Source organism: Amphiura filiformis, chromosome 5 (genome assembly GCF_039555335.1).
Source record: "Amphiura filiformis chromosome 5, Afil_fr2py, whole genome shotgun sequence".
Taxonomy (NCBI): Eukaryota; Metazoa; Echinodermata; class Ophiuroidea; order Amphilepidida; family Amphiuridae; genus Amphiura; species Amphiura filiformis.
Genome location: NC_092632.1, coordinates 19210727 through 19227756, shown reverse-complemented (window position 1 = coordinate 19227756; position 17030 = coordinate 19210727). Strand labels below are relative to the sequence as shown.

Here is a 17030-nt window from a genome sequence, read left to right as displayed (position 1 = left end):
ATAAGATCTGTTGATTAGATTTTGTTCAGATTTAAAAGGGCATTTCGTGATCAGCACCATCCCCCACTTTTCTGAGATTGAGTTGAGATTTTTATATCACCGGAAACCTCTGGCTAGTACATAATGTTTATGTACAAAAAATTTCTTGCAGATTGATTCGTTTAGCAAAGATATTGTGAAATTTGAATTTCGTTCTGGTATACCAGGACGAAATTACAACACATTGTCTATGGAGCAGTGTAATACACATAATCATGCACAACTCGCAAACGCAAAATCGGAATCCACTGAAATTTTGGGAAAAACCTTTTTTGTGGATATCTACTGAAAAATGTCATAAAAAGAGGATGCTAGGATCACAAAATCCTCCTTTAAGTTGGAATGTTTTTTTTACTTACGTATGCAATTATCATGATTATACAAAAGTACAGATTGTTTAAATATCATTTGATACTGCTCCAGGCCAAGTAGAAAACTGTTCAAACATAAAATAGCATGCTCATTTCCATGCCAATGAAAATTTGATAATTACCTGTACTTAGTAGTCTCCCATTACATGCCTATGTTTATAATCAATTGATGTTGTGTTATATATTTATGATAAAAGCTTTTAAGTATTCATTGCCTAATGTACCATGCTTGCAACATCCATTACATCATTTAGATCTTTGTTACAAACTTGCATCTATTACACTGTATGTAAGAAGCACTATGTGCCGGATCAGGAGTAGCTCCATTCGAGGACAGCAATGCTCAATTCACGAGCAGACCGAGGTGCTAGCTGTAGCCTTGCAGTTTTGTGCCATGCAAGTTTTTGTGTACAGGTAGAGGGTATTTGACGGCAGACATGTTTGGGGACTGAGGTTGCTATCAAGTTAAAATATTCAATAAATAATTAAGTTTTATTTTGCTTATTTGTGGAATTTTGGCTAAAGGAAAGATTTTAAAAAGTAAAACATTCTGCTATTTTCAAAACATGTTGGTTTACTCATCTTTTACCATTGTCAATTCCAGAGAATTTAATTAAAATTGCTTCAAATTGCTTTGTTAAGACACCCAAAGACACATTTCCTCCAAAAACACACTTGCCTGAATTTTCAACAAAGTCAATATTTTGAGCAAAGAAAATTGTCACCAAGAAAATAATTTGAAAATATTACTTCACAGAATTATTACATGTTGCTATTAAAAATAAAAGACATAATTTTTCATCCAAAGACACTTTTTTTCCAAAAAATTTGGTTGTGCAATTAATATAGCACGCATATAGGTGGAAAAGCTTTTATTAATGACTAAATTGATTAATTATCAATACCTTGAGGGTATGATTGATTGTATCTATTTAATAACTCAGTTATCATTTGAAAACCAACATGAAAACTAAATGAAGTGTAAAAAGGACAGCCTGCAGAGGAAGCAATTATGCACCATCCGCTGTTGATCTCGTTCATCAATTCTGTATGATTTATAATCAGATTTTGTTATGTGGCTGTGTCTACTTTTAAAATTGCAGTCTCAATCATGGGAAACAAAAATAACATCCAATAAAAGGGACCAAACAAAAACATCAATGACATCAAATAATTGAAGCTAGTCTCATTAGAAGGCTGACCCCTACCTCTCTGCCTAAATGTATTCATGAAATGACAAAAATTCACAATTTTCTGCACCGATATTTTCCCCTTCTTTTTACAAACATAAATCTAACTTAAGGGATCTAAAATGAGCGTTTATTGCGTTTCGATAGTATTTTTGTGGCACATGGGAGCACCTCAGACCTATCGAATTGTATTCTGAATCTGAAGCATGTCTTTCTGATATCAAATAATTTTCATTTTTGAAAATCACAATATAATACAAATTTTATGACAAATTATAAAAATTTGATATTTTTGAATTTTTGATATATAACAGTCCTCGAAGTAAATTATATAAATCTAATTATATATTCTTAAAGTGTATGTAGCAGGAGGAAAAGCCGACGGTCAATTGAAAATTTTGACCTTTCATATTGAAGATATGGATTTTTTCCCAAAAAGACCTAATTTTTTTGGTGTTTTGGGAAAAAAAATCCATATCTTCAATACTGAAAAGGTCAAAATTTTCAATTGATCGTCGGGTTTTCAACCCACCTACATACACTTTAAGTATAAATCATCAGATTTATAAAGTTTACTTCAAGTACTGTTAAATATCAAAAATATCAATTTTAATGATTTGCCATAAAATGTGTATTAAATTGCGAATTTCAAAATTCAAAATTATTTGATATCAGAATGACATTCTTCGTATTCAGAATGCAATCGATATGTCTGATGTGCTCTAATGTCCCAAAATAAATACTGTCCAAACGTTCATACCCCAGCCCTTAATAAATCTAAAATTTTTCTAAACTTTCTAAATCTAATGATGTGTACTTAAAGTGTATGTAGGTGGGATGAAAAGCCGACGATCAATTGAAAATTTGGACCTTTCGTATTGAAGATATGGATTTTCCCCAAAACACAAAAAATAGATATTTTTGGGAAAAAATGTATATCTTCAATATGAAAGGTCAAAATTTTCAATTGAGCATCGGCTTTTCATCCTAGCTACATACACTTTAAGTACATATCATTAGATTTAGAAAGTTTACTTTAAGGACTGTTAAATATCAAAAAAATTTTAAATATCAAATTTTAATAATTTGTCATAAAATTTGTATTATGTCGTGAAAAAAATCAAAATTATTTGATATCAGAAGGCCATTCCTCGTATTCAGAATTCAATTCGATATATCTGATGTGCTCTCATGTCCCACAAAAATACTGTCGAAATGTTCATACCAGAGCCCTTAAACACTTTCTTTTCCCAACTCTGTATTTAGCTTGCAAATCCCTTAAGACCCTTGTGTACTAACTAGCCACTCTAGCTATTATACTTCTTTCAAGGAGTTCTGTAATGGAAAACAAATACACTTCGGCCACTTAAAACTTGCATCTGAAGAGAAGTGTCACAACATCACAATATGTTTGTTTTATATATAAATATAACCCTTTTTGTTCTTTTTTAACATAATTTACAGTTTTTATTATCATATCATTAGCATTAGCAAATGAGAAATATTTCATCACATCCGTGTGAAAATTGTCAATCTGCCTTGCCTTTTCAAGATCCCCATGTTCATACATTTAATTTGATAGCAAAAATGATGTTGAAAGTTATCAATAAATCAACCCATTTCACACTCTGACAATCAGTTACACTGCCATTTACTTCTTTAACTGTTTACATCCTTCTTCTATTCAAGATTTTATAGAACATAAACAGATGAATATTACCAGAGCAAAGGAAATCAAGAACTTAAACATTACATATCACATACATCCAAATGCTATAAAAAGACCTTTGTGTTTAATTTAATTAGCGTAAAGGTGAGGAGCTACTGGTGAGAGCATGCACAACTGCATACAAATGAAGTGAGACCAACTATCTATATTGCATATTGCAGTCCTTGGAGACAGACAATGCAAGGTGCGTATCAAACACTTTATCACAAACTTCAAGTACATCAACTATCACGGCTGACATGACAAGTAGATTGCTATCTATCAATAAAACGCCTGAATTTGGGAAAGAGTCTCTCTTCTGAAATGAGGAGTAGGGCAGGAATTCTGCTTTACAAATCATGATAGATATTGTCCACCAAAAACCAACAAAACTAAAAAACAACAAATTAAAAGCAATTTATCCTACCATATGGAACAAGCAACATATTTTAACTTAACTATAAAGTAACAATACACAATGGAAGTAGTAAACTACAATTCAGCATGTAAATCGATTCCATAAAACGATTCTTAACCCACGTGCCTCTCACTTCCTTCTGACGTGTAAACCAAGATGCTGATGCATAAATTTTTCACCCGACTTGATTTCCTTTCATCATTAAATCAATAATTATCCTCCCGAAAGAGATACTCCTCCTCTCCACCAGAAACAAAAAACTCTTCATTTTGAAGCCCTAACAATATCAATTCCCCCTATTCTCTTGAGAAGATATGAAAGAAATTTACAGTAACAAGAGAATTCGTCAGCGTATGATGTAAGTGAAATTGGGAGCAATTTAATCGGTTGGCGGCTTTGCCATGCTTCTTTGGTTGGCCTGTGAAAGATTGAGGTGATATTCTCAAGAAGTTGTGTGTCCCATGGTAATATCATGTCCGCTGGTCAATTACTTGCTCAGTCCTAGCACGAAGCAATGTTTGCGCTACTGGACCCAGGTGGTATGAAACTATCACTATTTCAACTTGAACGTGTTTAAACACTTACGGCTGCTATGTGCAATATGAACCCTGCACACACATTATTGATTGTTGTTACACAATTTGAGAGAACTTGCTGGTTTTGTATAGGCTATGTAGTCAAATGTGTGCTTGCCTAATTATTTTGAGGGCACAGTATGCATCCAATTAAGGGAGCTTTTACACTCATGATTGAAATAAAGTTTGGGTTAGGGACAGGGAAGGCAACCCCGGAGGGCAACTAACTCCTCATATCAGGACAATACGGGAGGAAGAGCCATACTTTATTAGCATGGGTTCCTATTCATATTGAAGTGGTTCTGAACTTCTGGGAGAAAGTAAAGGGACCCTTTATGAGACCAAAACAATTAAATGACCCTTTGCTTAACTAGTGGGCACTTCAATATTGGAGGTGATGTGCAGGGGCATAACCCGACCTGACCTTCGGGGGGGGGGGGGGGGGAAGATTGAAAAATTTCCCAATTTTTGACCAAAAGTTGTATTATTTATGTGCGCATCTCGAGCGGCTTGCCGCGAAGTGATAAACGGGTGGGGTCCAGGGGCCCGTCTTCCCCTGTTGGGGTCCAGGGGCAAAGCCCGGCGGGGGTCAAGGGGGCATAGCCCCCTGAAGCTCATGGTTTTTGGCATATTAGAAGCTAAAAATCCAGTGTTCAGAGTACAAAATTTCACAATGAAAGTAGTATAGATCTTCTTCCCTCTTTCTTTCCCTTTTCTCTTCTCCCTTCCCCTTTTCTCTTCTCCCTTCCCTTTTTTCTTCCCTCTTTTTTCTTTTCTTCTTTCCCCTTTCTTTTCTTCCCTCTTTTTCCCTTTTTTTTTTTCTCTTTCCCCTTTTTTCTTCCCTCTTTTCTCTCCTTCCCCCTTTTCCCTTCCCAATTTTTTGCTCTTCTTCCCAGTTTTTTGTGTCCGGGGCAGCTTGCCCCCCCACTGGTTATGTGTCTTGATGTATATAAGACAAGCAGGTATTGGAGGTGATGCATATGTTGGGCTGTTAAGAGCCCCTTAGTTCAGCATTTTTGTGTTACCCAAAGCTCCCATATTTTTTGATAAACCCAATCTCTGTCACCTAAAGACCTCTTATTTTTTGCTTGGATCTGTAACCCAAAAGCCCCTTAATTTGTCTGACTCCTGGAGTTTCATTTTCAGAAGAAAACCAGGACAATCCCATAAAATCCTTTGCCTCTAGGCTGACATTTTTTCCTTTCTTACAGCTAAATCTTAAATAATTAAGAGTTTTGCTAAATGTTATCTATAATGTAAGCAAGCTTAGGCAAAAAAAATATTAGTAATGTGAAATGCGCTATTTCAAATCTAAACTTGCAATTTTTTGGTCCACTTTTTCTGGTTACAATATCAACAAATATACTAACATCATTAGTTGATTTATTTTAAATAATAATAATTAATATTAATCAAACCATCACACCTCAGTTGGTCCCTTTTGCTGTTTAAAGACTGGTCCAAAAGTATCACCAAATTCACATATGAGGTTCCCTTCATACCATTCAGCTAAACACTCTGGTTCACATGACAATGGGGTACAATGCAGAGTCCCATCAGCAATGTCATCAACAAGTTCCTCTTCTATTTGTTTATCATTAGAAGGCTTATTCAAACCTTTTTGAGTACCCGGAAGTGCATTGAGTACAGACTTGTCTGTGTCCATAAGGCAACTGATGACTGTCACTTTGACCAGCAAAGCAAAACTAATGGTGAAGATCCACACATAATATTTATTACCGGAAGATTTTGACATGGTGGTTAAATGTATAGCACCAACAGAATATGAAGACAAAGTTGAGATATATTCATAAGTAAGGCAGCATCATGCAGAAGATTGCTAGCGATGGCAAAGTTATATGGGTGAAATCAAGACCAGAATACACCACAAAAAATGATTTCTTTTCAGTACATTATGTTGGTACAACTGTGTAGAATACAGGAGGCCTTCACCATGTACGTTGTCACTGCAATACAACTCTATGCCAAATATTTCAGTTTCCTCCTTTCATACAATGTAATTCTACCAAAAATATAAATGTGTACACGAATTCTGGTGCATGAATGGCCAGGCTTTCAACAACAAGGTGCATTGTGAACTGTTTTGTATGGTAAGTGCCATGCTTCACAGAACTTCCATGATTAATAATAGGTCACATAGGGTGAGAGTTCATAACTTGAAAACAATGAAACAATAAGAGACTTACAGCATTAATACAGATTTTGGTCAAATTCTAATTTGGGCATTCTTTGCCAAATATTATAAAATATTATTAGTAACAACAGTCAGCAAACTTTTATCATTTAAGCCAAATTATAAATGAGATAAAATGAAAGAAAACACACTTACTACTTAATTCAAACTTGCTCTGATGTCCTAAAAACACAATGAATTTGGCTGAATCCAATAAATTGGGACATGTGTAAACATTACAAATATGCCCCAAAAAATCAAGTTTGAAAAAAAAAGACCAATTTCATAATTATAAAATTGTACATTAAGTCTTTAAACAAAAAGGTTTCAACTGGTGCACTATATGGAATGAAAATGTTGTCAAGCTTTTGCCAGGTGCAGCTCTTGACTTCTTCAAGACTGAAGTAGGAATATGAAGCAGCAATATATACTCTATGGCCCTGATATGGCAAAACAGTGTACGGTAACTTTTTCAGTTAAGGTCCTGACTTATTTATATCTCAGCCTTTCTTTGCAACTTCTTACCAATATTTAAATGGAAAAACAATGAATCTCAAGTTGCGTGGTGCAAGGCCTAAAAAAAATTGTTTGATTGGCGTAACCCGACCTATCCTAAAATTAGGCTCGACCCTAACTTTTTTTTTTTTTTTTTGCAAAAAAATAAAAATTAAATTAAAAAAAATAAAGTAAAATAAATAAATTTTAAAAAAAAGAAGAAAAAAAGTTTCAAAGCCTTTATCAAACGAAATTTACAGCTTAAAAAGTAAAAAAAAAAAGAATCCCGACCTACCTACCCTAAAAATTTTTATGTTACGCCAATCAAACAAATTTTTTTAGGTATTAGCATTGAGTTGAGCTCTGATTGTCTGTTTCTGAGTGGCTCTTTTCATAACCATCAAGATGTCTAGACTGGCTGTCTAAATAGCTCTTTTCAGAGTAACTTTTAAATTAAAATATTTTAAACTATTTTAGGTGGTAGATACTTTCTTCTTCTGGATACATAATTTTCTAAATCTGGAAGCTCCACATCTTTTGTATGAATATTTATGACAATCATGCTTTTGAACAAGTGCAGTCAGTGACATCATTGTAAATATGATTAGGCACAGCTTCAAATTGGAAGTATTCACTCACACACATTGTAACATTTTTAAGACACTCCAAAGATGCCAGCGTGAAGCTGATGCCTCAATGGCACCACTGCATGTACCAGGCCAATTATGTGATAGAACTAAAGGGAGCTATTGCATTAATTAGTTACTGTATTGAAGGCAATTAAAGTATCAGGATTCACACATCCAGTATGGAGGTAAACATATGTTACCTAGCCAGTTTCTAAAATGATGAATTTACCATCATCACATTACACATACGTTATTATATGGGGCTAATCTGTTTGGTAGAATCTCAAACATGGCTCTTGTATATTAGTATAATATGAGAGACTTCTAAAAATCATTCCTGATGATGAAATCATATAGGCCATTGCTTGCTTTCCTTTGCATTTCAAAAGAAAATCAAATTTGATCTTTGCAGGCTAGTCAATTTTACTACAACAAACACTGGAGCTTTGATGAGACAAGTAAATTAATTAATGTGGCCTGACACATCATAAAAAACACTTTTTTTTCTTGATTTTTGGCCTGACTTATCATTATTTAGTTACTCATTTACAAAGCACTAAAGATGCTAAAGAGTAAATTCCAGGAGCTAAGTTTTAATCAGATAACTAAATTTTACATTTTATGCTAAACTTTGAATTGTGGAATTGCCTCTTAAAATATCATGATGTATGCTACTTTCCCCCAAATTGAGCAGCATACTTGACTCTGATACTACAGCATGTGTGTGGGAGGTAAATGAATATAAAGTATACTTGTAGGCCTATCAATCATTATCTTTTTCTTTGTCTTCAACTTCTGTTTTAAGTGGAAAATTTCATACTACATTTATTTTTGTGATCTTTGTTCTCTAAAAAGTTACAGAAAACAACAATGTGGGGTGTGCATGAATATTCCTTTTTGAGGTTAGGTCTATGCAAGGAAGCTTAAAAATGCAAATTTATATTAACGATTGATGAAGTTCAAAATCAACAAGGCACAAACAATTCAAACATTCCCGCTTATGTAGTTGCATCAAGTGTGGAATATGTATAAGAACATGCCAGGAAGGTGCTCACAAACTAAAGTGGCTATCGTTTTCTTTAGCATACAGACCAGTCTCCTTGTAGAGATTCAAGTGTTCATGTAAGCCAAATATACTTCCTCAAACATCTAAATTTAAGGTGATACTGATTGCTTCTACCATTTATTTAAAGGATTTACATTTGAAAAGAAATGATTCTTAAACCTGACTTTGTTAGTCCATGAGACCACTTCTGGTAACCTATGGTAAATTTCATTCATTTGCTTTTATGTTTTCTACTCATATAGCCCACTGTGGCTAAGGCCCATGATTAGCTACATGTACTAGAGGCTACATAGAAGGACACTTCTCAGAATATTTGCAAAGAATGGTCATGGGCCTGCCTTCATCCCATAAGCACACCATGTACTGTACAGCTTCAGGGGTGTGAGTAACCACAGACCAAACAAGAGGAAGATTACTAAAAAAGCTGAAAAACAGCGTAAAATCAGGGTAAAAATGCCAAATATGAGCGGAAAATATAAGAAAACACATAAATTTTGGCAACAACAAAAAAAGAGGAAATCAGCTGAAAAGAGGAACTCTCACACCCCTGCAGCTTACATGTCACAAGCGATAGGGTATTCTCATAATGCCAAGATTAGGGCCAGCTATGATCAACTGGCTTTGGTTTCTTGCAGTGATACATACTGTACATTGTTGAAAGCATAGAACTGATGTATACCGGGACTGTATATGCAATTTCACGATGTAAAATGAATTGGCCTGTTATGGACTTACAAGAATATGATTTCTGATGAATTGGAAATACAAATTATATGGGTTAAAGGACATGCCTGAGGAGTTGAAGTAAGTCTATAACTTTTAAAAACCTTTTATTATACCAGACTCACAAGGTAATCAGGAGAGTATACAAGACTGAGCCCCTCTGTCAGCAATGGTCAGGATGTAAGGCTACCCCAACTTGGGCCACCAATAAACTGGTACTTTTAGGTGTTTCTGAGAAGGGGACAAATTTAATCCTTATAAAACTATCATTTCCCCTTACAGCTTCCTCATTTATGGATGTCTAGTTATGATACTGGACACAGTTACAAGAAAGTATATACAATGTGATTTTATACTACAGTCCAACCTCTCTTATCCGGACCTCTTTTATATGGATATCTCTGTTATCCGGCTGTGAAATCTTCACAGGAAAACATGTTTTTGATGATTTAACACCTTAATTCTATGCTCCGAATGCTTAGAATGACATATCTATGTTGCATAAAGCACTTTAAAGCAATCTTATAGTGTTATTACCCCATGTTAAAACAATCTTTTGTTGTCCCAGTACTTGGGACAGTTAATACAGAATTACATGTAATTCACTTATCCGAATTTTTCACTTATCCGGACAATGCTTGGTCCCATCATGACCGGATAAAAGAGGTTGGACGGTATGTGTAAAAAAATGATTCTAACTTGCTTTTTATTCCAAATAAAGGTTGATGAATATCGTAAGGAATTACCAATTTGTCGTTTAATTGAAGGAAATTTATAAGGACAGATAAAGCAAAGAGCTTGTGTAGGCTGGTAAGACAAGAGTAAACATTAATCTATGTTAACAGCCTGAAAAACAGGAAACCACAATGAATACCAACTACAGTCTTTAAAGGGAAAATATGCAATCAGGGAAAATGTTTAAAATGTATTTATTCTGAAGCTTGATTTTGATTAACCACAACACAAACATAAAGCATAAGGCACCATGCATTTCTTATAATAAAGGGTTCAAAAGAAATAACTCCCCCCTAAAATTACAAAACATTTCTTTGCATAACTTGACATACATTTAGTTGATTTGAAAAATTTAAAAACCTGTAAATAGAGGAATCTTTTTGCTACCCTCCCAATTTACAATCTATCACATTTTCCAAAAATGATGCTTTCAGAAAAAGTTGCACTTTTCAACATCCTATACATGTAATGTACAAAAATGTTCTCGATATCAACGTGATCAATGTTTTGATTGATTTAATTGTTAGTTAATTTTCTTAAATTTTGTGTATCCGATTACTCAGTCACCCATGCAATCATCTTTCAGTATAAAACAATGATTCATTGACATGGATTTTGACATGAATGGGGTTTTCAGTCGGTGCTTCAAAAATGGTAAAATCACTATAGGAGTATTTAATAAGGTTTGTAGTGTGATGCTTATGTCTTTCGATGGTTAGCAGAGATGAAAAATTTACTTGCAAATGGTCGGTTGCAAAGACCTATAGCAACGGCTCTTTTGAATAAAGGCGTACATGACAATGAAGAAATGGCCAACAAAGATTGGAGGTTGGAAGTCAGCATCCAGCCAATTAACTGCATGCAGCCAATCGCTTGTGGCCACATCATGAGTGATACACCTTATCCAAGAAAGCCATCATTTTAAATCAAAATGCAAGATGCTTCAACTGACCCAATACAGGTAAATGTTCACCCTTTTGGTCAAATTTATGCGTGGAGAGCTCATTTCTCCTTCCTAGTGATTTTATCATTTTGAAACAACTGCTGAATAAAAACATCAAAGAAAATCTCATTTTACGCCAAAGTTAAATTCAACAAATCTTTGTTTTGCACTGAATGGTGGTTGCATGGGTGCCTGAAGGATCAGAGACAGAAAAGTGAAGGACAAAAACAAGAATTAAATCAACCTTAACATTAATATCGAGAACGATTTGTACAAAATGTGGTAAAGTGCAACTTTTTCTGAAAGCATCATTTTTGGGAAATGTGATTACTTTTGACCAAAATATTGCTTTTTTTGCAAATGAAACAACTTTGTGAGGGTTGAAAACGATTCCTCTATTTACACCTTTTTAAATTTTTCAAATCAACAAAATAAATGTCAAGTTATGCAAAGAAATGTTTTGTAATTTTAGGGGGGGGAGTTATTTCTTTTGAACCCTGTATAAGCAACAAAGAAAGCACACAAGACTTGTTATCTACAGAAGATAGCATTTTCACAAGTTGTAGTGAAGCAAAACTATTAGCATGTCCATTTATACCATCTTTTCGTTTTCTTATTAAAGTGAATTTAAGTGAATCATTAACATTGTTTTAAATGATATGATTCATTTATAAACATTTTCTAGAATTTGTCCATATTGAAAGATTGAATATTTGTATGATCCTGTCAATCTGAAAAGGTTTTTGAAGACACATTCTTAAACTTGACACACAATTGCACATGTTCCTGGCTGTGTCGTCTGAGGGGATATTGAAAAGTGCTGCTGTAAAAAAACTTGGCCTTGTTGTTCTTCTGAAAGAAAAAAACTTGATTTGACTCCCTGTGTTAAATGAGAGGATCCACTGCAAAAATGTTGCATAATTTCTATGACTTTTACCCAACATTGAGTAACTATGCAACAGTAAGTTTTTCTTACATTGTAAGTAAATGTTTCCTACCAAAGTTGACCAAAGTTGGTCCAAATGTAGCCTAATAGTATTGCTCAATGTTGGTTAAACTGTCAATAAAGTTAACTGTTGCACAGTTACTGAACATGTTACTCATATTTTTGGATGTGTAGAAGGATGCAAGAGGTTAAAAACAGTACATCTATCCTTTTCAACCTTATCAACTGACACTAGGTCATAAATCCCTCATTACTGGTTCAAATATTTCTTATAAAAACAATGACAAAATGGTCCACTTTTAATGACACTTTGCTCTATGGTGACAAGATAGAAACTTTTTAATCAAAAATGAAAGCAAAGCATATCTATATCAGATAGGATTATTTCATTTCCCTATCCTATCATGTCTTTTTCAAATTTTTATTATGCATCTCTAATTTTAGTTGTACTTTCAGCCTAGTCTGTATAATATTATACCAGTAGTCATGAAACTTTAGTATGCTCAATGAATTATTTATCACATCATACATCTTACTTACAAAAAGTATATGCAATGTCAAAAGAAAAAATAGAGTCAATCTATCATTTTTGACAACAGATAAAATATAAATGAAAAATACACTATAGTAGTAGATAATATCATGATAGAAAACATACAAGATATACCTTATAAATTTTTTTTTAAATGATGAAGGGTTTAAATCCGAAAAGCCAGGGCAGTAGAGAGTATCATGATATAAAGCCCTAAGACAAGATATAACCTTTTGACATAAAAGTACAGAAAGCTCCTCAAGAAGTTATTAGTCCATCAAGTGACACCCGTGATTACATCAAGCAAACACAGCGAGTCACAAAGGCGTGAATTTATCACTATACCTAGCCTCTCCAGCCGGCCAGCCAATGTAGGGGAGATATTTTATCAGGGCATCTTTAATCAATATTAGGTACGGTAAAAGTCATCATTTTTGCATGCATTATTTTTCGCGATTTGTACATTTTGGGAAATTACAGGAGTTGCTTTTGTTGGGAAATCTTGATAAGTACCTCTGCAGCATTAATACATATTTGAGTGTCTTTTCTATGTCGACATGTGAAATTGTGCAAAATTGTACAAGATCAGTGAAAATAAAAACACCATGAAAATGACAGCTTATAAACTCTGCTGTAGCATACTTCATGATTGACTGACTTGTCAGTTTAATTTCTTTTGCTTTAAAAAAAGTATCAAATCAAAACAGCAGAATCTTTATTGCAATAGTGCTGATATTAATCACAATTATCAAAGCTTCTGATATACAGATGTAAAATGTCAAAAAGAATGGAAGCAGAATTTACAGTTAAATAAGGAGTACATGTGATGCGATCAAGTGATCAGTCTGAACTCGTAAATATTAAATTGTCAGTTTTTTATAGGATAGTAAAAACATTTACAAATCTGGATTTTACAGAAAACACCATTGAAATTGAACAACCAGTTCCAAAGATATGTGACCGTATACGCGAATGAGCGTAAATGTCCTCAATTGTATTCGAGTTACAGTGTAAAATAGGCATGAAGGTCGTATTCATTGGTACCTCAATTTGGTGCTACGTGTACCTCATTTAATGAGATACACGTAGCACCAAATTGAAATACCTATGAATATGACCTTCATACCCATTTTACACTGTAACTCGGAATACAATTGAGGACATTTACGGCTCATTCGTGCTGTACGGTCACATATGAGCAATCAAAGAGTTTCCAAAACAATAGGAATTAACAAAAAAAATACTCCCTATGTTTGGTTATATCTCAAAATCAATATTTCCGAGTTCAGACTGATTTTGCTTGATCGCATCACATCTACGGTTTTGAAAAAGACAGGCAAATATTGTATTTTTTTAAAGTTTCTATTAAAGCCATAATGTATGATCTTTTAAATCAATTTAGTTATTTTTTTTTTAAAGCTGATTTTTTTTGGCACTTGTATTTTGTTTACACATGTCTACACTTAAATGTGTTGTGTTTGTAGGACAATAGAACAATTTCGACATAATGTCTTAAAAATCCAAAATAGAATTCCATATTAAACAGCCAAAATAGCCAGTGGGGTTTCTTTCCCTTTGTTATTTCGGCTGAAAATGGACAGAAACCATTCCTGACAGTTATTAATAATATTATTTCAGCATTTTGGGTGAAGAATAACGAAATTAAAATTTGATGGAAACTTTACATTACTTATTCACAAAAACTTCATAAAAACCAATGTGACCAATATTTAATGATATAAATGTTTTCAATAATTATGTTTAGTATGCTTTTCTAAAAATATGAGTTAAGTATTTTTGTTAAAACACAAGTACACAAATAGAATTGTATTTAAATTGACTTACCAATCTCAAAGCAATTCACAAATTTTATATCTAACCCAACATTTAAATGTAATTAAAACATTTTGACCAAAACCAAAAATATGTTTACACCATTTAAAAAAATATGTTTGTGTTTGCTAGGAATTCATATACATTTGAGATGAAAATACTCATCCATTTCTTCATGTTCTTGGACTCTTCTCTTTAAATATTTTTCAATAAATATTTTAATATCACACTAAATATGCACTCTTGTTTGCACAGAATAGATGCAATTGTTTACACACAGATAATGAATATCTAAATAAATAATCGGCTTTTACTTTCCCATGTTGCCATGTGCCTTGCCTAAACCACACAAATGGGTGAAATTTGAATAGTCTGCTACTGTGTTACACACTCGAAAAATTACATGAGGGAGGGAGACATTTTATCAATCTCACTTTTCTTCATTACATCATAATTAGAACTTTATTCCTGTTTTAAATTGGTATACCTATTTTTTTTAATAGTGATGTTAGTAAGAATAAAGTCAGCTGCATATCAGATTATGCTATTTTCAGTAGATAGCATTTAATTCAGTGGATGTTATATTCAGTAATGGAATTAAAATTAGTGACTGCTATCTAAACAACATTAAAAACAGTGAATTCTTTTACAATCAGTTGGGACCAAACTTGATGCAGCATAGCCGCTGGCTAAAGCATTAAAGTGCCATGGAACATTGAAACATTCAGCGTTCATGCTACATGCAGATAATTGTTCACATGTGCATAGTACGTTTTGGTGTTGATCAATTTTATAAATCTATCGCTATACCATTTGTCACCCTGATGTGACTGGCAGTGATGTCAGAGTGTATTTCATTGGGCCCAGCTTCCAATCCCTAGCATTCGCTCAAAGGGCTGGCGTACACATGCTGTATAGATCTATGCGCACATGAAACTACTGTCTCAATGTGTTGATGTCACTCCCACATCAGGCCGAAAATGGTATATATTCAGTCTTTCACAAAGACAGAAGTCTCAGAAAAAGTTTGATGGATTACAAAAGCTTGGAAGAAACTGCCCCTTCACCTTAGAATCATGCATGGATGAATATTGCAGAACCACTGGGCAGTCTGTCTAAGCAACATCACATCACTAGGGTGTTGTTATGTTTTCCCAACATGGTGCTCTACACAAATAATGTTATCGGAAAATAATACCATGACTTTGTTGGTCAATTTATGTATGTCCAAGTGTGACTTTTCAAAACCCATAAATATATGGAAAAAAACATTGAAATATGAACCATATCCTACAGTTTAAAGAAACTTGATGGGGTAATTTTATGCTGAAATCAAGTTCAATCAATCCAGCATGCATACTGCATTTAGCGTGGGCCCAGGTATGCTGCATCAAACATTTGGTCTCGACTGGCAGCATTTAATCAGTGAATGCCACTGTCAGTAGGCAGCATTTAAATGAGTAAATGCTAATAATTCAGTAGACATCATTTAAATCAGTGAATGCTATCTTCAGTAGACATCATTTAATAATCAGTGAATGCTATCTTCAGTAGACAGCATTTAATAATCAGTGAATGCTATCTTCAGTAGATAGCATTTTTAATCAGTGAATGCTATCTTCAGTAGATAGCATTTAATAATCAGTGAATGCTATCTTCAGTAAACAGCATTTAATAATAAGTGAATGCTATCTTCAGTAGACAGCATTTAATAATCAGTGAATGCTATCTTCAGTAGACAGCATTTAATAATCAATGAATGCTATCTTCAGTAGACAGCATTTAATAATCAGTGAATGCTATCTTCAGTAGACAGCATTTAATAATCAGTGAATGCTATCTTCAGTAGACAGCATTTAATAATCAGTGAATGCTATCTTCAGTAGACAGCATTTAATAATCAGTGAATGCTATCTTCAGTAGACAGCATTTAATAATCAGTGAATGCTATCTTCAGTAGACAGCATTTAATAATCAGTGAATGCTATCTTCAGTAAACAGCATTTAATAATAAGTGAATGCTATCTTCAGTAGACAGCATTTAATAATCAGTGAATGCTATCTTCAGTAGATAGCATTTAATAATCAGTGAATGCTATCTTCAGTAAACAGAATTTAATAATAAGTGAATGCTATCTTCAGTAGACAGCATTTAATAATCAGTGAATGCTATCTTCAGTAGACAGCATTTAATAATCAATGAATACTATCTTCAGTAGACAGCATTTAATAATCAGTGAATGCTATCTTCAGTAGACAGCATTTAATAATCAGTGAATGTTATCTTCAGTAGACAGCATTTAATAATCAGTGAATGCTATCTTCAGTAGACAGCATTTAATAATCAGTGAATGCTATCTTCAGTAGACAGCATTTAATAATCAGTGAATGCTATCTTCAGTAGACAGCATTTAATAATAAGTGAATGCTATCTTCAGTAGACAGCATTTAATAATAAGTGAATGCTATCTTCAGTAGACAGCATTTAATAATAAGTGAATGCTATCTTCAGTAGACAGCATTTAATAATCAGTGAATGCTATCTTCAGTAGATAGCATTTTTAATCAGTGAATGCTATCTTCAGTAGACAGCATTTAATAATAAGTGAATGCTATCTTCAGTAGACAGCATT

General features: G+C 33.6%; 1 protein-coding gene across 1 annotated transcript in view; it reads right to left on the bottom strand.

The window, feature by feature from the left end:
* Positions 1-6324, bottom strand: part of LOC140152763 (glutaminyl-peptide cyclotransferase-like) — a 35716-nt gene extending 29392 nt beyond the window's left edge. Inside the window, 1 exon segment of the mRNA XM_072175251.1 lies at positions 5728-6324. Within this exon segment, the coding sequence (XP_072031352.1) occupies positions 5728-6057 (330 nt within the window). The 5' untranslated portion in view covers positions 6058-6324.
* Between the last annotated feature and the right edge of the window lie 10706 nt (positions 6325-17030).